The 27,988-nt window shown below is 40.6% G+C and overlaps 5 protein-coding genes across 5 annotated transcripts; 2 read left to right on the top strand and 3 right to left on the bottom strand.

Annotated features, from left to right (window-relative positions):
- Window positions 1-1,616: 1,616 nt before the first annotated feature.
- Window positions 1,617-4,162, bottom strand: LOC116205606 (S-type anion channel SLAH2-like). The gene is made up of 5 exons (XM_031538239.1): window positions 3,890-4,162; window positions 3,344-3,757; window positions 2,419-3,189; window positions 2,299-2,330; window positions 1,617-2,216 (listed from the first exon to the last, which is right to left on the bottom strand). Exons 1-5 carry the CDS (start codon window positions 4,025-4,027, stop codon window positions 1,859-1,861), a joined length of 1,713 nt encoding a protein of 570 aa, XP_031394099.1. The 5' UTR covers window positions 4,028-4,162; the 3' UTR covers window positions 1,617-1,858.
- A 6,575-nt stretch (window positions 4,163-10,737) lies between these two features.
- On the top strand, window positions 10,738-12,022 carry LOC116203231 (probable membrane-associated kinase regulator 5). Its single transcript, XM_031534905.1, has one exon. It carries the CDS (start codon window positions 10,837-10,839, stop codon window positions 11,689-11,691), a length of 855 nt encoding a protein of 284 aa, XP_031390765.1. The 5' UTR covers window positions 10,738-10,836; the 3' UTR covers window positions 11,692-12,022.
- A 4,288-nt stretch (window positions 12,023-16,310) lies between these two features.
- Window positions 16,311-17,338, bottom strand: LOC116202765 (late embryogenesis abundant protein At1g64065-like). The gene has a single exon (XM_031534375.1). The coding sequence runs from the start codon at window positions 17,252-17,254 to the stop codon at window positions 16,643-16,645; it is 612 nt and encodes a 203-aa protein (XP_031390235.1). The 5' UTR covers window positions 17,255-17,338; the 3' UTR covers window positions 16,311-16,642.
- A 2,701-nt stretch (window positions 17,339-20,039) lies between these two features.
- LOC116206297 (ABC transporter G family member 8) lies at window positions 20,040-22,212 on the top strand. Its single transcript, XM_031539125.1, has one exon. It carries the CDS (start codon window positions 20,107-20,109, stop codon window positions 21,943-21,945), a length of 1,839 nt encoding a protein of 612 aa, XP_031394985.1. The 5' UTR covers window positions 20,040-20,106; the 3' UTR covers window positions 21,946-22,212.
- Window positions 22,213-24,907: 2,695 nt separating this feature from the next.
- Window positions 24,908-26,849, bottom strand: LOC116203160 (UDP-glycosyltransferase 88B1-like). Its single transcript, XM_031534823.1, has one exon. The coding sequence runs from the start codon at window positions 26,708-26,710 to the stop codon at window positions 25,178-25,180; it is 1,533 nt and encodes a 510-aa protein (XP_031390683.1). The 5' UTR covers window positions 26,711-26,849; the 3' UTR covers window positions 24,908-25,177.
- Window positions 26,850-27,988: the final 1,139 nt, after the last annotated feature.

A 27,988-nucleotide genomic window follows, 5' to 3' on the forward strand; every position in this document is an offset into this window, starting at 1 on the left:
TACAAAAATTTTCCTTATCCACGAAATATAAGCTGTTACAATCTGCAGTAATGGAGTCACGAGTCCTGCTATGATTTTGCGATAACCTCCTTTAATAGCTGGTAATCTTCGATATAGCTTTGTACCATAATGAAATTCTTGGCAAGGATACTCTGCAGTACATGTATTTACCTCGAGCTCAATGACATTTCACGTCCTGTTTCTGTGAAGAAGGCAATTTTGTCGATGGTGAAGACCCATACTATTTTCTTGGATCAACTCGGAAGTCATTTGAATTACACACTTGCATGCAGCAACAGTACAATCATTTCGACTTTTTCACAGCCCTTAGGAAAGTTTGCCTCTTAAACGGCTTCTGAGAACTAACTCGAGCTTGTAAGTTTCTATTGTATGGTAAAACTCCATCTTCGGCATATATTGCACTTCTCCTTGTTCTTAGCTTCACTCGGGTTCAGTCTGATACACCTGAAAATCCGGCACAGAATTCTCCACGGCCTTTAGGCCTGTTGTGAACGAACGGGGTTTCGGTTAAAGAACTGAAAGAAATTTTCACGTGCCAACTTGCAGGATAAGGAGACATGGACAACAACTGCTAGGAGATGAGCCAAAACTTCAATCCATCGAAATTCTGCTCCTCTCTTATTTCCCCTTCATCTTATTTTTGGATCTTCTGCACCTCTATCCAAATAAGCACAAGCAATGGCCGTCTCCATGTTTCGTGTCTTCCTCTTTCCTTCTTGCTGCAATCAATTCTTCCTGGAGGGGACCAGAGACCATCAACGTGCTACCTGTCTCTCTCCTGTCAATTCCTTCGGGTCAGGAATAGGTCTTTTAGGAGATTACATGTCCTCAAAATATCGATGATGCGCATTACAACCTATCTGCTAGTGAAGAAACAATTATTTGAGCCGTCTTCGAGGTTAAAAGGTAAGAGCCCGTGCTCACAATTGGAAGCTGGTCCACTTATTGTGGAGTACACGAGCCATGCTCATGGACATGGAAGGAACTGCACTTTTATAATTTTCCGAATTAGATTTTTGCTCCATATCGTTTTTCATATTAACTGGTGAAATCCATCGATTCATCCTGTATCCCGCTTAACATCCTGGGAGAAAGAGACTGCAGCCACTTTCTTCCGAAGAATGCCACCTTAATTTGGAACGACGTGAACTTGTGATCATTTCAAACTTTGGGACAATGAATATGAAAATAGTTCCCTCCCCGTTCAAAACAGCTTCACAATACAGTGGACATGTACCGGATTTCAGCAGCTAAGTCCCTGTCACTATGAGCTGTAAGAATCTATTTCTTGATAAAGCATGTACAGCGTCTATCAGCCACGGGCAGGAAAATATCGACCGATATAAGGCCCATGTCATTTTCTATACTTAAATGGGACTTGTAGGAAAAGAGTGGTTCTACTTTCAGACTGCTGACCTTTAAGCAAACAGAAGTTCTATAATCATGATTAAAGAACATACTGAATTTGAAATTAGCAGGTTCATGAATCTGCCTTCTATCGAGAAGCACACTATTTGATTAAAGGCAAGTCAGGAAAATTGAGCAGAGTCCTTTCAATGAGGCATTTTACTGTCTGTTAAGTAATGTATATATTATGGCTTCATCAGCAAGCTTAAGCTTTCGAGCTATCATCCGAGATTTTTCCATCAACCAAATTGGACTGTCCAATGAGATCCTTAAAGGAACTAGAAAAAACTAAAATATATTAGTCTGAGACTGGCCTAAGATTTACGAACACGACACTTTTACTTCATGTTTTCACACTTCAATTTCCCGAGATTGATCCTGCATCCTCCAAAACAATCGTTATAATGTTCCTTGGTCTAGACAGCCTCTGCTACTTAGCTGTTGATCTCAGAGCAGCTTCAACATCATGACTATCTGCGCTTGCAAACTTCAACAAACCTTCATTAGCTTTGGACTTTGAAATTCCTTGGCTGTGTTGCCTTTTCCTGTTCGTTTTAGGCCCTTTTTCACTGATAGCAATGGCAATATCATTCGGGAAAAGGTCTTGGAGCACAAAGGCATGGAATATGGTTGTTACAAGTAGAATAGCAACTGTTATTGTGGCGGCGGAGAAGAGTGCTAAAGATAGCAATCGGGTTACCAAATTGCTTGTCTCGTTCATGTATGTGATGGTGGCAATGGACAGGCCCGTCAATGGAAATGTGTAAGCCCACCATGCCAATGAGAATCTGCAGATTGTATTTCAACAACAGGAGGACGTGATTCGAGATCAGCCAGAGGAAAGAAAGAAATGTAATAATGTATTAGTACCTGAAGCCTCGGAAGAAATTCACCCGAACCACCTGCCAAATAAATGAACTAATTAAGTACATAAGTTCATCATAACCAAGTGGTTTGTTTCTATCATTAAATAGTGCATAGGGAACTGACGAGTGTGATATAAAGGAACAGTGCTACGAAGTAAACAATCCTTGAGCTGAAGCCGAAAGACCCTTGAATTTTTGCCAAGGCCATGGAGGCAACGCTGGGAGCCGCGACAAAGAGGAAAAACACTGGATGGAGCTCCTTTGGGAGCGTCTCATTGGTCGGGAGCCTCTGATAGAGAGTCACGAATAGGACACTATAATGCGCTAGCCCGATGGCGAAGAAGAACAAAGGTCCTTCCCTTAAACCCATCGAAGAACCTAACAGGGCCCCCACAAAGTTCCCGATGACCGCAAGATGGTTCGAGGGGTTGGCAACCCTTGAAAGCCTCCTCTGTCCTCCAAGCATCCACTGCCCATATATTTTGAGCTCAAGACAGAAGATTGGAGCCATAAGAAGGTACCAAACTATCGTACTGAGGTTCTTACAAATTGAGGATGGAGCTCCAATGGCCAAAAAGAGGAGAGAGATCCACGGGGCAAAGAAGTAATTGACCCGTACAGGGTGGTGATACTCCCTTCGAACGGCTTCGAAGTAGAAGATCAATTTAAGGAGGTATGTTACAGAGACGGTCACAATGAGAGCCGCCGAAGTTAACCATATGAAGATATTTACGTGGAGGTAGATGTGGAGAATTTTCAAGGAGGGTGACGCTCCTGCAGCCTTCCACATTATGGCTTGACTGCTGATCCCAAGACAGATCCCGAATGAAGAGATCGGGAACCGAAGCAGAAATGGCCATTGCTCGTCTTGTGGAAGAACAATTTCCTCTGAAGCCTGCAAGGCCAAGAAAACTCGTTTAAGACTTTCGGCAAAGCACAACGGAAATGAAAAGGAAATGGAATTGAAATCAAAGTATCTTGTTTAAGACTTTTGGCAATGCTAGTTTGATATTAGCATTTCATTTGTAAATATGTCTATTCCCTTTTACCCTGAGACAGTCGAGTTCGGGCCCCTGTAGTGCATCAAAATATCTCTCCACGGGTAATATTTCCATGTCTGCGTTTTGCAATATTAAATCCTCTGGCTTCCCTTCCTGTGGTTTTCCACGTAAATTTGGCAGCTGCTGCTCGAGCTTTCCTGACCACGTTTTGAATGAATTAAATCTCCTGTCCTTCGTCATATCCGGTAGTGGCATACTCCTAATCCTAGGGGCTGAAGTATCTCTGTAACCGCAGCTCGGAATTCTACCACCATAATCACTGAAAGGAGCTTGTTTCAGGCAAAGATGTTGATCTTCCAAAGGAGAACATGGCATGCTAATAGAAATCGAGTGCATCCTTCGACTCCTCTTGCTTTGAGCTGGCTCACCGCTGAGGCCCTGGACCACACACAATTCGGTTTCCTGGTACAGTTTGACAAATAATTTGATCACACAGTATAGAAACTTCATCTAGGAAAATGGGATCAAACACGTCCTAGAAGCGCCCGACCCACCAATATTCTCATCATCTCAGAGTCACATTTGCCAACTTACTTTTCTTATTGGGCTCAGAAGTTGGAGTTCACTCCATCGATGGGAGTTTCTCTGGTCATCAGCTTCTTGAGTATGACTGGATTGGGGAGCTTCGTGAGTTGCTTGCCTCGGGGAAGAAAAATCTTTGGCGGTTTCCATAGTTAAAGACAAGCTTTCCTACAAGATATTGGTATAGGAGGATCTAACTAGTCTTGCAGGTTTCCATGTTAAAACAAAATGTCAGAAATGTTATGGAAAACGAAAGCCGTAATGAATATACAGATAGCAAGCAGACCAAAGTAATCAGACATCGAATGAAAACAAATCAATTGCTCGTTGATTTTGACACAAGGAAGATGAGGAATGAACCGAGAATACCTTAAAGCACAAAAAACCGAAATGATCCACAAAAATCCTAGGAAGCTTAGGAAGACAATTAAGATGAACTCATACGCAGCATTTAACGTATATGTACATATATATGCACATATCTGCAGAATCAAATTAGCGGCGCTGTTTGTTGCGCTGTACCATTACCAGCATGTAACTTAAGCAGCAATCCGTCAAACCCCTCTAGTCCGCGTTGCCTTGCACGTATAACATAGTCCTACAGATAAGAGGAAAGAAAAGAAAATGGTGCCATAAGCAATTCCAGCTAAGAATGAGAATTTATCACTTTGGCCTCTTTAAATATTTAGATTATAACTTGCTTCAACAATACATTTCCAAGATGAATGTTGGGAACATTATGGATAATATACATCCTCGTCTCCATGACATGGCTCCACTTCATGGTCATCGTTACCAGCTATCAATATCGAGCGTATACGTATGGAGACTGAGTCACCGAGAACTACATCAACAAGAGGAAGGAAATCTGGTGGTTTATATTTACGTCCATGTCAAGCTCATGGATTCAGGTTTTCTACTCCTTGGTTCAGAAAACAGAGAAGTCTTATTAAGAGTCCGTACTGAATTCGAGCCTAACTCCAACTTTAATGCCTATTTTTGCTTAGCCCGGAACTAGGTTTCGGTATTTACTTCGCATTAAAGAAAGACGACAGTCCGTCGCATAGCAGCTTCAACTCATTTTAGATGTCCCCGAAAACAAGCCAGTAATTGTTGGGTACATGGTACGCAATAGCAAGAAGTCAAACATGGAAAAATATGCAGCAGTTCCATCGAAACGATTGTCTAGGGAGAAAGCATACACCATGCAGCTGCCTTGGTGCACTTGCATAGGGCAAAAGTTAATGACCACCAACGTAAAGCACAAAAAAATAAATAATAATAATTGCGGTCTCTCGATATATATTTGTTTTATGTTTCGCCTCCATTAATGCACTCAGGGACTTATAATATGGTACTGCTTAATGAAAGTCGAAGCAGGACTCGGATTAGGCATGATGTTTGTGTTTATGAGATAATTTTTTTCTCAAAAAGCATGTATTTCTCTGGCTCCCATGGTCATTAGCTATAAAATATCCATTGGGCCTATAAGCGATTGGACCCATCTTCAACCCAAAAACTCGAACTAATAGATTATGGTACCGAATCTCTTATAAACTTATGGAATTCCTTTTATATTTTCGATATGGGACTTAACTCTCAACACCCGCCCTCACGTGGCAACGTGTGGCTTTGACGCTTCACCTACACGTGCCACGTGAACTTAAACACCCGCCCTCAAGAACTGACTACGAGCCGGGACTATACTTTTTTCTTACACCTCGGACGAAAGGAGGGGGGATAATTGATAATAAGGCCACACTTGGACCGGACTAAGATAAGGCGTACTTTGGCTACCTCGAAACTAGACTTGGCGTGATGTGAGCCCACATATGTGCGCAAAAGCGGAACCCGCTCTGATACCATATTAAATTTTCATTGGGCTTATACGGGCTCAGGCCCATATCCACTTAAAAGCTCAAGCTAATAAGTAGTGATACCCAAGCCATATATTAATCCATGGATTTTTCTTTTCTTTTTCGATGTGAGATTTATCCCATTTTACTCCTCAACATTAGCAACTGCTGCAAATTCGGTTAAATCCGTCATAAGCCTACCAATTTCCTGTGGAAATCAAATGACGACCAACTAAAGGCTAATATTCTGAAGATAATTGATCAAAGACCATCTTCAACTGCGAGTTATGTGATTTCTCATTAGCGGTGAGTTGAGATCAATGTTGAATAGCATCCATCTTCAAACTTGACTGTGACGCAATTCCAAGGGCAAAGGTAACTGAAACATCGACTATCGGTGCCAAATAAGTGCTCCAGTTACAATCTTTCTAAATTGCTCTGATAATAACTTGCTCCGAAGATAAACAGCCTGCCATCATAGAGGATTTCATTGAAATTACACTCTTGAGTACTATATGCCACTCCAACTCAAAGCAGAAAAATGTAGAGGCGTACTGGGGGAGTCCCTACGATGCCGAATTTGGAGCCCTTACTGTCCTGAGGGCCAAACCGTTCATGAGGCCTCGAGAATGATGTTGGATGGGAGAAGCTCATTCAGGATGATTTATTATACTTTATACCCCATCTAAACGGTCCCGAGGCCCCTTAGATGCTCCGGCCAGAGACTGTATTATGGTGTGTTTGATTTTAGAGTTAAATAGAGTTTAAGTTTTGATTTTAATTTGGTTGTAATGATTGTGTTGTTGAATTATGAGAAAAAATGTACAAAAATAATTAATAATTGAAAGAAAATAATAATTGTGTTTTTAAATTGTAAAAAAAGTAAAAGATAATTAAAAAAATTTAGTATTAAGAATTGAATTGAATAGTTAAAAAATTGAAAAAAAAGAAGTAATAATCGTATTGTTGATTTTTATTGTATAGCGAGTAGAGTTAAAGTTAAAAATAAAATTCTTGATTGCAAAACCAAACAAAAAATTTAAAGGTTGTCTGTCAGAATTACTTGGAGAAATTAATGGGGGGAATTCTTGGGTTGAAAATTCAGCCACGGACCAAATACAAAATCACAAGAGTTTTGGGTTGTACAAAACTCAAAAGGCCCGTTTAGTTTGATGAAATGATTTTAGAATCATGATTTTGATTTTAACTCTACCCACTACACAACAAAAACACACGTTTCCCAAGTCAGATTTATAATACAATCTCATTTGTCATTTTTCACAATCAAAATCAAAATCAAAATCAAAATCAAAATTAAAGTTATTTTAACTCTGAAACCTAACGCCCCAAAAAACTCTTGTACAACAAGAGTAAGTATCTTGCACTTGAAATTGTGAACGAAAATTTAGTTACAGAAACCATAGCATTGTCCGAAATTAATGAGGAGATTTATTCGATTCAATCTTGTAATGTCCCGAAATAAAGACAGTCAACTACAAAATACAATGTAATCGATTGAAGTTAAATTTTTTAGGGTGCAATTGACTATATGTACCTTAGCAATCAACTGTCTTCATTTGAGTCCTCAAGCGGAACAGGCTCGAACGGAATAAACTTTCAATTAATGAGGGATTGGATTGGCTGTGTGTTTTGGTGTGCACGAGGTGCATCTTTTGCTTGCCTTGCGAGCATTAGCAATCCCCACTTCCACTGACCTCGCAGCTCGTAGGTCTGATTCCTATCATCTATAATCAAAAGTCCAGTCCCTGGAAAAAAAGTAGAGAATGATTTAGGCCTTGTTTTCAAAAAATTTGATTTTAACTTTAACTTTAACTTTAACTTTAACTCAACACACTACACAACAAAAATATACGTTTCCCAAGTCAAATTTATAACTACATCTCATTTGTCCTTTTCCACAATCAAAATCAAAATCAAAATCAAAGTAACTTTAACTCTGAATCCAAACGGTCCGTTACATTTTCTCCCCATTATAAATGGAAAAAAAATTATAATAAAAGGAAAAAGGGATTCCTGGAAAAGAAAAGGTCATCTAAAATGGCTTAAAAGCTTCCAGATGATGTAACAAGACCTCAACTTTTCAGAGGCTCTCCATTTTGGCCATTTCACTTTCCTACCTTACCTTTTTGGAGGTTTGCTGTCTATCTCCCTATAAAAAAGAAAAAGAAAAAAGAAGTTGTATTTAATTGGAAAAAAATATAGTTTTAGTCTTTTATTTATGAATACTTTTCTATTTTTACTTTTTTATTTTATTTTTTAAAATTCTATTTTCATCCTTTATCTTCATACACATTTTTATTTTAGTCCTTCAGTTTACTTGCACTGTTAAGTTACTCTGAGTTGGAATCACATCAGCTGCGCTCATTTCACATCAACATTAAAAAAAGGGGGGAAAAGGTCAATAAACCGTAAAGGAAAATTAATTTGCTTGCCTTTGATTTTCGTGTTACATAATGGTCTAATTGAACTTAATTTTTTACAATGATTATAAATATTAACAAATATATTAATATATGAGAATGTATATACATATTTATATATAGAGAAAGTAAATGAGATATTTATTATTAAGAAATTAATATATTTATGTGAAAATAGATGTGCAAGTTATTATTAAAAATTAATTATAAAAAAGGTTAATAACAAAAAAACACAAAGTTTTTATGTTTTAACAATTTTAGTACGAATTTTTTTTCTTGACCTAAAAATGCGTGAACTTTCGATTTGATAACAATTATAGTACGAAGTTAACTTTTCTAATAATTTGCATGGAAATTACTGACATGTAAGTCGAGTGGGATCCACCCTATGTTCTTTATAATAAAATTATTTCAGAAAATAATAAAAGAAATTTTAAAAAGTAAAAAAAAAAAGCCAAAAGCCAAAAGCCAAAATCGGGGAGGAGGGTTGGTGGTTGGCAGTGGGGGCCTCATCGCTAGCCACCACCTCCCCGATTGGGATCGTTAGCACCATAGAGGGCGCCACTTGACCTATACATTAGCAATTTTCGTCCAAATTAATGGAAAAATTATTGCCGTACTAGAATTATTATCATAATGAAAGTTTGTACATTTTTAGATTAAGAAAAAAAGATCGTGTTAGAATTATTAAAATGTGATGTTTGTGTTTTTTTTGTTATTAACACTGATAAAAATAATTAAAAAAAATATGTGAGATAATTTATTATTAAATTAGAAAAAAAATAAAAATTTAATGATTGTATTATTGAATCAAGAAAAAAATAAAATTGAATAAGATTTTGATTCAAAAACCAAATCTTAGTTGCTGCCTATCCTTTTTTTTTTTCATTAGCCAAATTTACTTTGTCCACACCAAGGAAGAAGCCAATTCTTTTCTATTTATAATTTATTGATTTTCTTTTTTTCTTTTTTAATGTTGATGATGTGGAATGGGTATTATATATGGCAACTGATGTGGCTCCAACTCAACATAATTTAATGTTATTAGTAACAGAAGGATTAAAACAGAAAAGTGTATGAAGGTAAAAAATGACGAAAATAGAAAATTACTCCTAGAGAACCAAAATCATAGTCTCTTTTTTTTTCTGTTTATTTTCAAATGCTCTAAGTAAAGTTGGAAGAATTCCAGGGATCCACCAACTCTCTGCCATTCAAATGATCTCCAAAGATAATCAAGAGCAGAAAATATGTTCTTTCACTGGGAGTTAATACGGGCGAATCGATGATAAAGTTTAGGGAGCTAGGAAACTCCAATAAAAAGTTTCTCAATGGGGATACAGACGAGGAATAGATCCAAGATGAATGGGAACAGCGTAAGCATGCAAATTGCAAAAGAAGGCAGTCATGTCACTGTGCTTCTTCTGCTTCCTCCATTATTTATTTATTCAACTTAAATTAAAAAGCAGTTCAGTAGAAAAGGCCAAGCCCTCTTTAGCATTGAGTACAGATATTGCAGTTCTTTCTTCTTGGAGGGCTCTATTATATATGCCATAATGTTCTATTAAAGAGCATGCTATCTGTTCCGAAAACTGCATGAATATACTTCTGGCTGTCATTCCATACGGCGCGCGTTCCTCGTTCAAGACCGATTCCAGACCAGAGACTAGAGAGTCTCCACTCCGCTCCACCAAGTCTGGATTGGCCTTGACGCCGACCCGCAATGACCTCAGATGACCAAATACTCATCATTTGCTTCGACATCATAAACAAAAAGAAATTAGTATGGTAGTTTGCTCTCGTCTCTGTGTTCCAATTTATTTTGCCTTTCTTATCCTCCTCTGAGCAAATGGTTATAATTTACAACAAAAAAAAAGGGAGGAGGAATATAATGTGAATCCAAATTAAAGTAAATGGGTGTTCTAAATTACCTTTTCTTCCAAAAACAAAAAGTCCTTACTAGTGTAGGTCGATTTCTTTGTCCGATATGATCGGATCCCTTCAGTCTAAGTCCGAACCCGTTTCCTCCTCGAGCCGGTCCAAATATATAATCCGGGTGTAACATGTTCACTAATCTATATTATTTATCTTTGTTCTAAACTCCCCATACGCTGCCGGTCGGTATCATTCCTTTCATGGCCTCATCGTTATCCCCACATACATGCATTGTACAGGATGTTTTATCTGATATAAGAAAAGACACCATTAATCCATGCAATTATATAATACAGTCCCCGTGCTGCCGTGCATGAATCGAAATATATACGCACACACAGAATGATGTATATGCATGTGTCAAAATATATAATATTGTGCCGACGTGAATTGGTTCAAGCGATTCGACGCTTGCTCTGTTTAAGTAAAATTTCGTGTTCGAGTCATTGTGAATACATGAATTACACGTTAAGAAAATTTTACTTTTTAATGAACCGACTCGATTCAACTGAATTAATTAAAATTCAATTGAAATTTTCGAATAGCGTATCCACGCACTGAAAATATATAAGTGTGTGTTTTTTTCAGAAAACGACAAGCAAATGTCAAGTCAAACCCCTCTATATAAACCCCACCACTTGGCTCATCCCTTAAAGCAACAAGAACGGCCCCACACTCCCCCTGACCTTTTCTTCCTCCATCCGCTGTATCTCTCTTCCCGCCCACTCCAATGGAAGCTCTGAGCTTTTTCAAGTTCTGGAAGCCCACCGTCTCCATCATCTCCCCCGCCATAGAAACCTGTCCACCTCTCGATCTCGATAACGACGACGATGACTCCTTCTTCGAGCTCGAGCTCTTCCTACCCGACCTTAACACCAAGAATATATATCCCACCGATAAGGAGAAGAAGCAGAGCTCCAGCGAGCCGGGCGTCGCTCCCTCCCCAGGCAATCTCTTCTCGAGGCGGAAGGTCATCCCGATCGAGCCCCAGCCCAGTTCCCGACCTCAGTCCCCGATATCGCTCTTCAAATCCTCTCCGAGGTTCCGGGTCTTCATGTTCAGGAAATCCAAGGCCATGCCCAACCCAAAAACAGGGGAAACAGAGGAGCCCGTGTGCTTGGGCAGAGCAAAGAGCAGCCTGGCCGGGGCCGGCGAGGTTCACTGCAACCCTGACGGCTCCCTGCTGGAATACTGCTCCGTCTCGAAGAGGTTCTCGAAGGACGGAATGCAGAGGTACCTGAAGCTCGCGAAGCCCTTCTCCGGGAAGGGCTCCGAGAGGGACGCCGCCGAGGAGCTCAGGTTTTTCTCTAGGAACCTGCCGAGGGCGTCTCCGTCGCAGTCTCCGGTGATGGCGAGGAAGCACGCCGGGAAGAGCAAGATGATGGCGGTGAACGGAGGGGTGTCTCCGGCGAGGAACGACGACTCCTGGGCTCAGCAACATGATGGGATACAGGGGGCGATCCTCCACTGCAAGAAGTCATTCCACTCTTCACCAAGAGATTGCTCTCTGACTCTGAGTCAGCTATCAAGATCTGCCATGGATCCTCTGCAGAGGAGGGAGCATTCGGTTCCGGCAACCGCCTGATTCCGGTGACGGAGCTCTCATTCTAGCTGGGTGCAACGATCAAGCTTGAAGATGACGACTTAAGCCTGTCGGGCTTCTTTTGCCTTGCATCTCCTCTTTTTTTTTTTTTTTTGTTCCTTCGATGTTATTATCCATGTTTTTGTGTAGGTAAGAAAGCTACCACTGTGGAAGTGAGTAGTAGAGTTTAGGTTTAGGGCAACTCCCCGACTCCATAGCTGCCACCTGAAGCAGAAGAAGTCATGGGTTATTATGAAATGTACTGAGAGAAACGACAGAAATCCGGTTGTCTTGTTCTGTCCTGTAGATATGATGGGTTCTCTTTGCATGTCCACTTCCTCGTCTTACCGATTAATTACTGTCTGAATCCGCTCAATTACTAGATTTTGCCGTTTGACCAAATTCATCTGAAAAATCCAATGAATGATTTGAAGGGAAGGATTTGACTTATATTTGCAGCTTTTTGGTCAGCAGAACAGAGCTCTGCCATGGAAAAGTAATCATTTTGGGAAAATATTTTGTTTTTCTTTTACAAATTTTCATGATAATGACATAAAATATTGTCCTACAACATACAGTATGAGTCCATGATGATGACTTATAAACGTGTACTTATGGTTTGCTGGAAAATGGATGGAATCCACAATTGTTTAGATGGGCATTGATGTGTGAATACTACTTGGAGACCAACTGATATTCGAACTTCTATTCTATATGGACCGGGCTTACCGATGTATCTTACCTGATGCGCGAGGCTAGGTAGCTAGGGATGATTTTCTGGACCACCAACATGCTATAAGCATAATACCCGGCCCCAGCCTTGGAGAATTATTGAGTCAGTTGTGTGCAAGGCTCTCTCGCGATGGAAAGAGAAGCTAACATATATGAGCTCATTATCGGTCATGCGATTGAATAATTTGGATGATTTTGACAGCTCATTCATGTGTTCTGGTTGAACTAATGTTCAAGGAATAAGCGCAGGGAGATAACTCAAAGCTGCCGCATAATCGATCGAGTATGATCTTCTAGCTAGTTGAATGAAATTACGTTATTGTTCGAGGCAATGTCATGGAAAAAGAAAATCCCCTCATTGGCTAAGGTATTACCTCATCTAATGTAAAAAAGTGTTGTTATATCAACATAATAAATGAATAATCAATCTAAAAATTCTTTTAATTCAAGATTTCGTTCACAATGGATAAATTGTAGTTTACGCAATTTAGGTGAAATTTTAAATTAGAAGAACTTTTATGCACGCCATTTAGGATGATTTATATTTTTATACCTCAAATCATAATTGGTGATACAAACTCTTTCGCATAAAAGGGTAATCTTTTGTTACTATAGAAGCACAAATAATGTTACATTATTCAAGAAGCATAGTCCATTGATTTGCCTCCGAACTCGCCGGACCATTTTCAGCCTGAAGACTGTTCTGCGACAAGACGGAAGCTCGGTTCATTGCACAGCTTATCAAGAGCACAAGGCCGACAGGAATCACCATTGTCAAAGTCAAGAAACACGTCCTCAGGGCTATACGATGTACCAAAGCAACACTTAGAGATAGCCTAATCTTCAAGCCTTCATCCCGAGAAGGGCAAGATCTTACTCTGTCTCCTGCAATTCCCATCCCTCGTCTCGTATTCTTCTCCCACATTAACTACTTATAGCTGCCTTAAGTTGGCATTCTTATCGGGCCCTGCGAAGGATGCCGGGAATATGACAATTATTGTAAGGGATATGTAGGGTTATAAATGTAAGGGCAGATAGATTCATTGGATTTGGATTATATATATATATATGTGTGTGTGTGTGTGTGTGATGTATGTATGTATATGTTTGTGCTTATATATTAGTGCTAATGTCCTTTTGTTCTCCTGACGAGGAGGAATGGGAAAAGTGTCTCCCTGAAATCATTAGTCACACAGGTTCGCTGAATGGTCCATTGAAGAAGCAAGAATTGTTGGGTCGCCATTGAAATAATATGAAGAATTCCTTCAAACTTCACTTTCAATAAGAGGAAGGGATCTAAATTAAGATGGGTTGAATTCGATTCTCGTCAGTAGATTTATGTGTTCATTTATTTTGTGTTATTTTCTATTATTATATTATTGACTATACTTAATAAGAGTTGGGGACGTCATGCATTGACTTCTAATCTAGTCGTTGCAGTTATAGTGTCACTGTCAGGGTCAACCGAGACGTGGTGCGGATACCCCATTGTGTTCATGGTATGGTACGCGGATGTCTAATGGAGTGACGGATTCACTCATTCGGTCTAAAAAGACATGGTCTTTCTTTTTTGTGGTGAACTACGGGGCCTAGCCCAATTGCATTAATAAAAGAGTTCAGAGAATACAAAGACGACACATTGTGGCTCTTATAATATCACTAAACTCAAATGATCAAGTCCAAAAGGACAGTTACCAAGGATTCCAAGAGGAACTGTTAAAGCACGGTTTGCTAGCCAATTGGCACACGTGTTACGTTCACAAATCACGATAGGCATTGATAACGAATTTCGATTGAGTAAGGATAGAAAATCGCTCACAATAGCCGCATTACGAGCCACCTGCTCTCTATGTGAACGTAGGAGACGTGTAATTAATTTAGAATCAGCCTTGAGCACCAGCTTCCTCGCCTCGAGCTCCTAAGCTATTTTGAGTCCTTTTTTTTTTTGGTTATAAAGAATACCCGTGAGATACAATGAATTAGAAATCCTAATAACTAATAAATTGGTACATATAATCTCACCAAATATCGAACCTGCAACCTTTTGATTATTAAGCGAAGGTATACACTATTGCGCCATATCCTATTCGAGTCCATTTTTTACGGTCCATAATTCTGCAAAGACCTGGTCTTTCATAAAACAGAATCTCTCTAATGATTTGGGTCTTAAATTTGTCCTTAAAAGCTCGTCAAGTCAAGGCCCATGTGGTAAACGAACATGCAATATCTTTGCCCATTGTTCTGCAAAAATGCTGGGCAGATTGGGCTTTTTATGCATAAGGCAACCATGGAAATGGGGCTTTTTTTTCCCTTCTTTTTTTAATGTAACTGGAAATGGGATAAAATAAAAGATTGCCCAGACCACTATTTACCGCTTTTCCCGTTCCTTCTTATCAAATTTTGCCATTCCGTCATGGGAATAATTAATTAATAAATAACTTCCAAAGATATGCATATTTATGCTACCCAGAGACATTTGATACACTTCCCTTAGGCATAAGGTATAAAAATTCATCAATGAAGTTCTCTAATTAATTTGTCGATTAACCATGATTGAGCACGTACACACATGCAAACTAATCGTATTGAGCACGTTGTCCTAGTCCAATACAAAAGAAAGACGAAAACCATAAATAGAAACAAGTCGGCTGCGCTTATGCTTGCGAAGTTGCTTTGGCACATGCATGGGACCTTAAGCGTATATCATTCTGTCTTTCTTTCTTTCTTTGTCTTTTGAAGGGCTAAAACTTATGCTGAAGTTAAGCATTCTCTTTCTCCACTAAAAGCTAGCTAGGAAAGCATTTTCTTTTCCTTTATGTGTAGATATGCTGTCCCAGCAAGTGGATAGATTAGACAAACCTTTGAATGATGATTCTTGCAACGTTCTGAATCTTGTTTAAAAGCATATATAGTATCGTCGGTCGATGCCGTGTCTAGTTTGAATCATTTAGCCATACATGTACTTGAATAATTGGTGGGACACGACAAGTTATAAGGATAATTAATATGAATCTGCGGAAGTGTAGATAATTATTGATTGGAGCATCATTTATAGCCAAATGGATCTGTACATATATATTATTCTTTTCCTTCTTTCAATGAAGTCTTTGGTCTCGCTCTCTAGGAAAGAAGTTGGTGATTATACATACACACATCATAAAAAAAAGGAGAAGTTAGTGATTAAACTTCACAAGCAAGGAACCATACTTTATTCACCCAAAGAAAGAACCATACTTTACTTTGTTCTTTCTTTTATTTTTATTTTTTTTCGGTAAAAAAATTGTGGGTGATATTGATGCTCTCACAATTTCAGAAGATGGAATATTAAATATTATTCCTTCTCATAATAAGTGTATTTATCTTGTTCTCTTCCTTACGGGAATTGAAACTACTTACCACTCAACTAACATTTTATTGATTGTTTTTTCTTTTCATTTTTTATTTTGGTTATGATTTTTTTCTTTACTTTTTTTTTCGGTGATAGTGGAGGGCGAAAGCCCTTACAGGAAAAAAAGTACGCTACATAAAAACGGGGTAAGGAAGTCCCTGCAAGATATAACATCGGAAAGAAACCAACGGATCGTTCATGGAAAGGAAAGTGCAGAATGTAGGATTTTTTTAAAAAATAAAAGTTTCCTATTATAACAGAGCCATGCATAAAACATCGGAATTCGGATTATAGCAAGAGTCATTAAATCAGCAAATATCACATGAGATTATTGGAGAAGGTTAGTACAAGGAGTATGGCGCTAAAAATATGAATTAACTGCATAATACTTCGGAGCTAATTTTGATTTTGTTGGTTGGCATCTATACCAATTACCATACGTGCTAAATTAAATTCACGGACTAACCTTGTCATAGGTTACAATTTTGATGAGAATACTCCACATTATAATTTCTATAACATATATAAGAAGGTCGATTACAAGGGGGAAAAAAAATCAACAAACATTTGTAGGAGTTCATGCGCAGTAGATGCTTTCGTTTCCCAGAAAATTTCCAATTTGTTTATACCAAATGATCCTTTGCAGCTAAGGTCGACCAACATAAAACAACAAAAAGAACATATGCAAATTTCAAATTTCACACACTTTGCAAAATTCAACAGCCAGAAAAGGGGAAAAAATAACAATAATAACAATAATAAATAATAATAATAACAACAACTAACACAAATAAGAATGAATTAAGGAAAGCCAAATTGATCTTGTAAAAATTCTTAGTGGCACGTCAAGTTCTGAATTGCCTTGGACTTGATATTGACATCCATGGTACAGTTCATCCCTGCAGACTTCTTCCTCCTGAAAATTTCGAACACGTGCACCTTTCCGGTCAGCTCGGCTTGGCTTCTCAACGTCACCTTTCCAGCATAGAGATCCTTCCTCATCTTCATCTTCGCGTTCCGGGACACCACCCCAGTTGAGTTCACCGCCACCGTGAGCTTCACCTTCTTGGTCGAGAACGCCCCAGCCTTGGCCTTCTCAATCATGGCCTGGCCCACAGGGATGCCACGGTACGACACCATGAGGTTACTCTTCCCGAACTTGTAGTGCCCAAAGTTGGGGTTCCGGATGTTCACCTGCATTTTCACCGCCATGCTGAAGGAAGGGTTCGCAGAGGAGTAGTTTAATGCAAGACCTTCCACAGCAGGGGAGGATGCAACCCGAACTCGAATATGCCGGACCCGGAGCACCAAGAAGACGAAGAGCAGGATTATGGCGGTTTGGATTATCACGCCAGCCACAACAATAGCCGCGCATTTGACGGCCCTCTGCCGTCGGGCTTCTCGAGTCATGGCTGCAGAGTTGAGGGAAGAAGCTTGTTTGGTCATTTTCAGCTAGGTTTTGGGGTTTTGCTCCTAGAGTTAGAAGAGAAGAGACTGATCGGAGAATTTAAATGCAAAGGAATGGGAGATTATATATATATATATATATATATATATATATATACATGTATTCATATAGGTATGAAAAGAGAGTTCTTGGTCTCTTTATCACCAAGGTAACCTACGCCTATATATATTCAGACATTATGAAGTGAACTTAGACTGTCACGTCACATATGAATTAAGTCATTAATTGTCTACCGCAGTAATTATTATATAATTTCACTCATGTACTCATTTGCATGTGAAAAAGTAATAAGGGTAATCACGAATATGAGTTCATCGTCAAAAGATATCAATTTATAACTAAAATCGTTTTTCGGAACGCGTACTTTGTAAAGCAATTGAGGGAAGGTCATGTGCATGCATTAGGAATGGAAAAGGGAATTGTCTAAGCCAACATCAATCAAAACTGGAAAGCACATGTCCTATTGCTTTGTCGAGCGGTTGTCTCTTCCCTCACTAGCAAGTTATTGGCCGTTATATAAAACACACAAATTAGATAAAGGAAAGCTAGAGCAAAGTTATTGGTCGTGTTGGTCAATCGAGTTTCTGAATCCCGTTTTTGCACAAACACAAGTTAATGGTTGAGAGATTAACGCTTGCTCTTAAAAGAGAAAATATGTTGTCTCTATTTTATCGTACAGACCAGTGTGTGGATTATATAATATATGCATGACTTCTGATAATTGTATGAACTGCGTCTATTGTTTAATTTTCCTGTAATATGCCAATTATCACATGGACCCATGTGGGCTTTCTAGATTATGGGCTTACATATGGACCCATGTCTTACTGGGCTCATGGGCCTAATTGGGCTGGAGCCGGATATCCTATTCTTTGGGCTATAAATTGGGGCGGCCTCGTATGAAACATTTATTGGAGATTTTTTTTTTTCAATTTTCTGTTAACATCTAATGTGACTCAATGTGGCCTAATTGTGGCCTTGTCATGTGACTCAATGAACTCATGCTAATGCTTACATTAATTATTAAGTAACGAGACCTGGAAAATCGAAAAAACTTACATACGTAATCAAGAGGGTGTAGCGCACGGCGACTTATATACGTTCTACCATCGAACCAATGTGAGCTTCAAGGGAAGAGCTCATCTTCTCGAGCTCATTATGGATCTATTAGAACTAACCTTAATAATAACTAGCAGTAAACACTTAGCAAACCTAGATCCTTTGATTTTCCGAGCTTAGGAAGCTATGCTTGTATAACAAGTTATACATAACCACGAGTTATAAGACAGATAAACAACATTCGCGCTTGCGAAAAGCATCTATGACCATCATCAATTTTGGACGGGAATCTTGGGGCTTAAACCATGAGATCTGAGACAACTCATGCCCCTAGGCACCACCAATCCCATAGCGATTAAAATCCATTGTGGATCGGGTCATCTGCCTTCATATCTGCGTCATATATATCAACATGAAAATACGAAATCGATCGTTTCTTATGCTAATATTCCCAACTATCCATATTTGCGATAAAATTAAGACGTCCAGTTGAAAAGGTTCAAGGGAAATATGGTTTATATCGAGGACACTGGTGGAAGATGAAGCATTCACGGATGAGCGACTGTATTACTTATGACAAAAAAAATTATAAATATCTACATGAAAATATTTCTTTTATATATATAGTTTTTGTATACAGATCATATATATATGTATATGTATATGTATATGTATCTGTGAGAGAGAGAGACTCGTGAATGTGTTGGATGAGAAATTCCAATTATCCGCGAAGTACATATTATTAACGTAGAGCTCCTTTTCTTCTTTGATTCTGTGAAACAATTTGTCATGTAATGGCAGAATGGAGGGATCCCAAACTAGTGGCTCCCTCACACTTCACATGATACTCTCAGTTGGCCCATCACCCCGTCCCCCTTTCGTGTGTTAATGTTATCTCACTTTTCTCAACCCGATTCCCGACTACTATTGGACCGGTCACATCGCATAAAAGTTGTCCCGTTCGATCCATTCTCCTCTATATATACAACATCTAACAAGGCATCCATCTCTTGTAACTACTCTTCCATGAACATTCTGTCCATAGCCGTAGAGCCACGGGATCGTATCTAAAAGATCTGGCCCTCCGGAAGTGGAAGTTTCCGATGGAGATCCGGAGCTACGGCATGGCCAAGTTGAGATTTGTTTGATAAAAGATCATTCTATTTCAGCTTATGCAGAATTGGATATATATATATATATATATATATATATACAGTCCCTCTTCTCACCTCCTTGGCTTCAGTACTGCCAAAGAACTCTCATCAGCGAGGGCTTTGGCTGTGAATAATGGTAACTAGTAAGCCAAAATCATCCTGCAGTCCAAGTTGTCCACAGACCTCATGCTTCCATGTACATGTACATTTATTAAATGTGCAATTTTGTTTGTCATTCAATACCGAAATCTTATCCCGTGGCCCAGCTACGAGCACAAGTATCCGTACCTGCCAAAATGGTTTCAATGTTCGAAAGGAATTCGTGCTGGAAATGTTCCTCTCACTCTACGACCGAGGTGGGATATGTATTTCGAATGCAACCTTCTTTCCATATGTCCTAACAACTCTATACTTTAAAAGAAAAATCATATGAACCGCGAAATATGATACGGTTGACAAACTGTACCGTAAATGAGTCAACTTTATCTATGATATTTAAGGGGTCAAAATACACTGGAAGTACTACTTGACCAAAACCCAGCCGTGAACAAGATTAATTTGTGGACTCATTGAAAAGGAAAAACCATATATATTAGGAATTTTCTTTCATCAATCACATGATTTTCTCTCATTCCTCCCTCATGGAAGAAGAGGAATCTCCTTCTCGACCAAAAGCTCCACAGTCCAAAAACTACAAGCTCACAGCCTCTTCCATCTCCTACTCCAAGTCCAGCATTGCCCTCTCCTCATTGTTTCCCTTGTTCAGGTCCTGCACGAATCCTTCCCCGACTCACATCCTCCGGGACGTCTCCCTTACAGCCTTCCAGGGCCAAATCCTTGCCATTGTGGGCCCGAGCGGAGCCGGCAAATCCACCCTTCTCGATATCCTAGCCACCCGAACCTCCCCCACTGATGGCTCCCTCCTCCTCAACTCCTCCCCCGTTAAGCCCTCCACGTTCCGGAAGCTCTCCGCCTACGTCCCTCAGCACGACGCCTGCCTCCCTCTCCTTACCGTGTATGAGACCTTTTCCTTTGCCGCTTGCCTACTCATCCCCGAGACCTCCCGGATCGCCCCAACCGTAGACTCCCTCCTCACCGAGCTAGGCCTGTTGCATGTGGCCCATACAAGGCTTGGGCTTGGCCTTTCTGGGGGAGAGCGGAGGCGGGTCTCAATCGGGCTCAGCCTGTTGCATGACCCTGCGGTGCTCCTCCTCGATGAGCCTACCTCAGGCCTCGACAGCACGTCGGCTTTAAACGTGGTGCAGATCTTGAAAACGATCGCGATCTCCCGCCAAAGCACCGTAGTCCTATCGATCCACCAACCGAGCTTCAAGATACTCTCTACGATCGATAGGATCCTGCTCCTCTCGAAAGGGACTGTCGTGCACCAGGGGACTGTTCCTCAGCTCCAGGCATTCCTACTCTCCAACGGCTTCACGGTCCCACCGCAGCTCAACCCCCTCGAGTATGCCATGGAGATACTGGACCGCATCCCCGAGAAGAACGATGACAAGTCCCCATCGCTCGCTTCAGCAGCACCATCTCCTGGCCGTTCCTCCATAAGCAATTCCTCAGATCAGCAGAGCAACGCGAAAGTCAGCTACAGGAGCTCAAGATTCAAGGAAATCATCACTCTCTACGACCGGTCATGGAAGATTATATACAGGACAAGGCAACTCCTCTTAACGAATACGATCGAAGCGCTACTCGTCGGGCTCGTGCTTGGAACAATCTACATTAACATAGGGTTCGACAAGGAAGGCATCAAGAAGCGGTCCGGTCTTTTCGCCTTCACCCTCACCTTCCTCCTCTCCTCCACCACCGAGACCCTCCCGGTCTTCATCAACGAGCGGTCGATCCTACTCCAGGAAGCCTCCAGCGGTGTCTACCGGCTCTCATCTTACCTGATCGCCAACACCCTCGTCTTCCTCCCTTACCTTCTCGCTATAGCAATCATGTACTCCGTCTCGGTCTACTTCCTCGTGGGCCTCTGTGCGACTTGGCAGGCGTTCGCGTACTTCGTGCTAGTCATCTGGGTCATAGTCCTGATGGCAAATTCCTTCGTCCTGTTCCTGAGCTCGATTGCACCCAACTACATATCGGGGACGTCCCTCTTGATGGTCTTTCTGGGCGCGTTCTTTCTCTTCTCGGGGTACTTCATCTCAAAAGAGAGCATCCCGAAGTACTGGCTCTTCATGTACTTCTTCTCAATGTACAAGTATGCGCTCGACGCCCTCCTGATCAACGAGTACTCTTGCCTGCTCTCGAGGTGTCTGGTATGGTATGACGAGAAGAACAAGACCTGCATGGTGAGTGGGGCTGACGTGCTTCGCACGAGAGAGCTCCGGACGAGCGAGAAGTGGACCAACTTGTACGTCTTGGTCGGGTTCTTCGTGTTTTATCGTCTTCTGTGGTGGTTGGTCCTGGTCAGAAGGATCTCCAGGTTAAAGAAGTGAAGGAAATAAAGGAATCAATCGACAACCGAATGGAACCGAAAAGAACCGAGTGAAATCTGCTCACCCATTATATTCTTCAATAAATATTCGGATAAGTACTACTAAATTACTACTTGCCCATGTTTTGTGATGAAATATTGTACTTTTACGTTCAAAGCGCTTTTAATGGCTTCAGGATATCTCGAATGTGTTGATAGAAATGATTGATAGACCAAAAACATGCTATTAAAGATCATGCAATGCATGTGTTTCTCATAGTTTTTCCCAGTGATTCTTTCATTTTCATTATCTTTCTTCTTTTCAATTCAAGACGGATTCAACATGCCTAAATGATCTCGAACCAATCACAGCCGTTGTTTGCTCTAGTCATCGAGCTAAGGGGACCACTTCAAACGTCCCAATGGCCGAGCAAAATGATTCCTGAATTAGGACAGTCACAACTGTTGTCTGCTATAGCCAAGATGATTGCTGGAATAAGCGTTAACAACTTACCGCAGCTCTTCTCGACGTACGAATGCAGGTATGAGAATCTTTCACTTGATCTAGCTCGGTAGCTCTTTTATTATTATTTTTGCAATGGAGAGAATATTGCATGGAAGCTGACGTGGAATAGCTCTATATTATTGTAAGGTTGAAATTAAAATTAAGAGAATAATGGGTCACGGGTGGACATGTATTGACTCACGGAGAGGGCAAAGACAAACGGGAAGTCTCGTCCTTATGCGGGGATGGGTTTCGTTGTCGTGTCCCCAGCTGGTGGGTGTTTGTTTTCTTCCCTTGCCCTGTTTTTGTTGTGTTGTGTTGTGTTGTGTTAAGGGTTCAAGCGATCATCGGTTGGATTATGTTACAAGTGTTCACGGGTTCCTTCGGTGTCTTACTTCTCCCGTGAACTGCTGCTCGCGATTATGTGTGGCTATGTTCCAGCTAGTAGACTAGATCCGTCATATCGTATAAAATGGTAAGGAACTTCCATAGTTAGGGACACTAGTCGATGCCGTAGACAATGCCAACTCAGAGACCTCTTTTCAGACGTTTTGAGCATCGCTTTCCCTAATTTATCTAACGAGAAAACGCAATTTGGGGATTCGTCCGTTTAATCTATATTATTTGTAAAGTTAGAGGCGAGGGTAGTTGGTTTTATTTTCTATTCTGATTTTACCCTTGCAAATAACTATTAAAAAGAGAAGAAAATCATTTTTTAAAACTAATTTTCCAATAGCACATGTACTTGTACTTGAATATATAATATACGTCAAGTATTATCCATGACATGCAAAAGCTGGAATTTTTCAGAAGCTCTTTCCTATTGATTCTTGATTGATCAAACCCATGACTAGATTATTTATATATATGTATGTATGTATGTATGTATAGCAACTAGGAAGAAAGATCACTCGCCGTCTTTCCTACAGAAAAAAGAAAGATCGCTCGACTCGACCATATCGCTAATGGGCCTACATATAGTTCCTGGGCCAGATCCTTATGCACCTGCTTTGCTTAGCCCGGCCCATTATGTAATAAAGGCCCACTGGTCTGGTCCAACTGTGCGATAGGAGGCCATGGGCCTTATATGCCTGCCTGCTGTTTTGATGCGATTATTCCACTACCAGGGGAGTTCTTCCGACCAGATATTGCCTGTGATGGTGACTTGAATGCCCGAAACCTACTACTCGTAGCCCGCGGCATGCTCAAATCGAGTAAAATATGACCGGATGCTTACTGTGCAAACTTGTAGCCATATGATAATCATAATTGGCAGAAGATTTATATTCTTCTTTTTCTTACCTAAATTGTCCGGCATGTATATCCTGCACAAGACTCCAACTCTCATCACTCTCTCACTCTATGAACCCTTGAGACTTCAAGAGAGTAAACTCGAGGCATACGCAACATAGGATGTGGATGGGAAATGAGAAGTCGCATTTTGTCATTCGCATCGGTAATCTTATAAGATTGCTCCGCCAGGCCAACTGAAGAGATTTTTATTGATCTCACCTTGTCGCGCCTCGTGAATTATAAACACCAATAAGACTCCAACTCACGAACGTAGAAGCATATTTACCATCCTGGTAATTGGGTAGATTTGATCCGTCACCTAATTTTCCTTGTTCTTTTTCGTCGGGCTGGTATGGGTACTATTCAAGATTTGACGCGGCTGATAGAATTTGGTGCATCACAGTTCCCACTCACGGCAACAAATAATTGGAAAAGCGGAATTTTTTACTTTTATTTTTTGCTAGAAAGAAAGAGAAATTGAGAGGACTCCGTTGTCCACGGTCGAGTGGGGTCTCGGATAACGACTGCAATTGTTTGGTCTTCGCATTACTTATGGCTGGAAATAATGTTTGGCAGTGCAAGAGAGAGCAGAAAAAGACCCCGCAATATTACTGCTGTGTCTACTCATGGACAAGATATTGTGTGTAACAGATATATCACGTGATATTATATCATAATACATGTAAAAAAAAAATTTGTTAACCATAATTAATTTTTCATAATATTTTTTAAAATTAACAGAAATTATGAACTTTTATATATTAATTTGTGATAATGACACGTGCTATATTCGCCCCATATTAGAATTTCTCATGCTTACTTGTTCCAACTACTTATGGCCTGTTTGTTTAAAATCATTTTGATTTTAACTTTAATTTTAACTCAACACACTACAAAATAAAAATACATATTTCCCAAGTTAAAAATTTTAATTTTAACTTTAACTCAACACACTACACAATTATTTGTCATTTTTTACAATTAAAATCAAAATTACTTTAACTTTGAAACCAAACGCATCATTAATGTGTTATAGTCCTTTTTTATTTGAACTAGACGTTTGTGCCAACGTGTTTGGTTTAACAACCTCAAAAAACTTATATAATCGTATCAACTACTAATCTATCAGCGTTGTAGTTGTTTTACAAAGTTCTGATTACAATGTTGTATTTTAATAAATACGGGGTCGAAACTCTCACTTTTTATTAATATTCGTAACTGAATTTGTTTGTACTATATAACTCATTTTCAAGAATAGACGCCGCCAGACGGGGCTTAGGCCGTTTTAGATTTAGGCCCTGCACTAAATCAAAGCGGGAATAGTAAACTTACCTAATATACATACAACCTTCCAATGAAATTGCATATAGCAATTGGTCTTATTAAATGAAGAATAATTAACTTTGTTCACCCAAAAAAGCTAATTAACTTTTCAAACCTTTGTGGTCGAAAACAACTACGTCTCAGTAGAGATCGCCACCGGGTTGGGACTGCCAATCCTACTGCTTGGTTCAACCGGGTTCCATCTTCTTGGCTCGGTGCTCGGCCCTTGCTTGATGGCCTGGATCAATTCGGCTAGTGCTAAATGGGACGAGCCGCCCTCACGCAATGCCGCGGCGGCCGTTTCCTTCATCTTGTGCACTCGCTCTCGCATTGCTTCCCCTTTCTCCGAGCTCATTAATGCAGTGACCCGCTCCTCCAGTTCACCTGCACTAACGAGCCCATCCTCGGACTCTTTCACCGGGAGCGCCACCCGCACCTCCTCCACAAGGTAGTTGCGGTTCAACTTCTGCTCCGCGTAGAGTGGCCACGCCAGCATGGGGACCCCAGCATAGACCGCCTCAAGGACCGAGTTCCACCCGCAATGAGTCACGAACCCACCAACCGAACTGTGGTTCAGCACTGCCACCTGCGGGGCCCATGAATTGACCACGAGCCCCCTCTCCTTTGTCCTCTCCAGAAAACCGTCGGGCAGAAACACCTCAATGCTCGGATAAGGCTCTGATATCGCTCTCCATGCCTCGTCGTTCCGGGGCGGTGCCCGCACCACCCAAAGGAAATTGACCCCGCTCCTCTCTAACCCTAAGGCCGTTTCCTTCAACTGCCTGGCGGAGAACTTCCCCATGCTCCCGAAGCTCAGGACCACTACGCTCCGGCTTGGTTTCGAATCGAGCCACCTCAAGCACTCATGCCTGTCATCAGCTCCATTGTTGTTGCCGGTCGTCACGATAAGAGGTCCTACACAATACGTTGGTGGCGTCGGTCCGTCCGTCACACAAAGACCGTCCCTCAATGCCTTTAGGGCACTGACCTCAAACGAGTCGAACGTGTTCATGATAAGTCCCGCTGCCCGAGCCATATCACAAGCGGCCTCGAGAAAATAACCATAAACTTTGGAGCTGCGGTCGGCTATCGGCATGGGCATGTCCATGGGCCGGACTGGCGGAGTCCCTGGGATTTCAATAAGTGTGTCGGGATCGAGATCCTTAAAGCTATGCGGGATGTTCCTGTGCATAGAGGGAATGTAGAGGAACTCGGCGAGCCCGCTCGCTCCGGAGGTGAAGAAGTAGTAGACTGGGATGTTGAGGTTGGCCCCGACTCGGAGCGCAGCGGTGCAGAAGAAGTCGAGGACGAGGGCCCTGATGTTGGACCCGCCGGACTTGGAGATGGAGGAGAGCAAGGCGTGCAGGGCGGGGTTGTTGCGGCAGGCCAACTCGAAGGTGGAGGACATGAACTTATTGGGAGAGGAGGAGTCGAAGGGGACGAAGGGCACGGGAAGGTGATGGAAAGAGATAGCCGGGTGGGTGACGGAGACGCTGGAGACGTAGGCAGCAGTGAACTCGGCTTCATCGGGCGGGACTGAGAGGATGACGGTGACAGAGAAGGGCGGAGGGTGGTGGTGGCCCAGTAGGGTCTTGCCCAGCTCCACCGTGGACACGAGGTGGCCTTTGCCCGGAGACGGGTAAAGAACTATGATCTCCTTAACCATTGATTGGACAGTCTTTGACAACCACTCTCTCCCGTAAAACTCCTCCTTTAACTATTGATTGATCGGACTATTTTCTTTAGGCAGAAGCTGAAAAGAGAGTGTTCTGCTTTCTCCTTCAATCGATGAGCATTGATATATGAGTGACACGTTTTTCTCTCTCTCTCTCGTGTGGTGCATAACCTGAAAGCCTAATTTAGATTCGAGTCAGATCGGTTCACTAAATAACTAAGGAGTAAGAATATCACAATCTTGAATTTATTTTTTGCACAATACTCAATAAATCTCAAATTTTGTTTAATAAGAATAAATATCGAATAATTTAAAACAATCGAAGGTGGTGTGAATTCCAATAGATTAATTACCTAGGTATATGCCACTATACACTATACTGCACATTGCCACACCCTTCTCCCTTTATTCAACTTTTCATTTTCCTTGTAATATACTCATGAGCCTCCTTTATAATTAAAAAGAAAACTATTTGAAGGTAAATGTTTCATATTCCAATAAGTTTTATTTCATGTAAAATTAAGGATAGAGAGTAAAGTCGAACTCTTTTTGTTGAATTTCGTTTAATGGAGGAAAAAATTTATTTTTTGTGTGTATTCTGGTATTCGAAAACTCATGAATCTCGACTAATCTAGTTCAAGATGGGTCAACCACTAAGGGAGGTAAAACTCTTCAAATATGAATTTTTTTCATTTACAATATTCAAATTCGAGACTTTACTTGGCGAATAAGCGCTGAACTGCTTGAACCAATTCATGTTAGTAAAATCTATCGATTTTGTACATAAAGAAATCTCACAATTAGATCTTAAGCTCCATTCCATAAATCCGATCCCCAAATAAAAGAGGGTGTCATATGGTGGCACTAACCCTCTTCTGGTAATCAAGAAACTCAATGTTCGAAACTTGGTGGGACTACACATACCCATTTATTAGTTATTAAGATTTTTATTTTATTATATTAGGTACACGAGAATCCCTTTTAATCGGAAAAAAATCCATAAATATTAATTGAGTTAGTTAATGATTATATGCATAAGAAAAAGCTGTTTATATTTTTACGCATTTTTTATACATAAATATTGCAATAAATATTGTCAATATATATAGAACTTAAACGAGGATCCAGTTCCGCATAGGGCCACTTGTTCCATTCTCATTGTGATTTCCTGGCCATATATTAATGCCTTCGTTTTGCATGACAACGTATTACGATTGATCCCCAAGATAATGCTTAATTAGCTAGGTTGAGTCCTCATATATTGATTTG

The sequence above is a fragment of the Punica granatum genome, chromosome 4 (genome assembly GCF_007655135.1).
Source record: "Punica granatum isolate Tunisia-2019 chromosome 4, ASM765513v2, whole genome shotgun sequence".
In the NCBI taxonomy this organism is placed as follows: domain Eukaryota; kingdom Viridiplantae; phylum Streptophyta; class Magnoliopsida; order Myrtales; family Lythraceae; genus Punica; species Punica granatum.

What these genes read in the sequence shown, in the direction of transcription:
- LOC116202765 (XM_031534375.1), bottom strand. Translation starts at nt 17,254, where the DNA reads ATGACCAAACAAGCTTCTTCCCTCAACTCTGCAGCCATGACTCGAGAA.
- LOC116203160 (XM_031534823.1), bottom strand. Translation starts at nt 26,710, where the DNA reads ATGGTTAAGGAGATCATAGTTCTTTACCCGTCTCCGGGCAAAGGCCAC.
- LOC116206297 (XM_031539125.1), top strand. Translation starts at nt 20,107, where the DNA reads ATGATTTTCTCTCATTCCTCCCTCATGGAAGAAGAGGAATCTCCTTCT.
- LOC116205606 (XM_031538239.1), bottom strand. Translation starts at nt 4,027, where the DNA reads ATGGAAACCGCCAAAGATTTTTCTTCCCCGAGGCAAGCAACTCACGAA. An exon ending in TGTTCCTTTATATCACACTC is followed by an intron (nt 2,331 to 2,418) that starts GTCAGTTCCCTA and finishes TTTATTTGGCAG; the next exon opens with GTGGTTCGGGTGAATTTCTT. An exon ending in AATTTCTTCCGAGGCTTCAG is followed by an intron (nt 2,217 to 2,298) that starts GTACTAATACAT and finishes TACAATCTGCAG; the next exon opens with ATTCTCATTGGCATGGTGGG.
- LOC116203231 (XM_031534905.1), top strand. Translation starts at nt 10,837, where the DNA reads ATGGAAGCTCTGAGCTTTTTCAAGTTCTGGAAGCCCACCGTCTCCATC.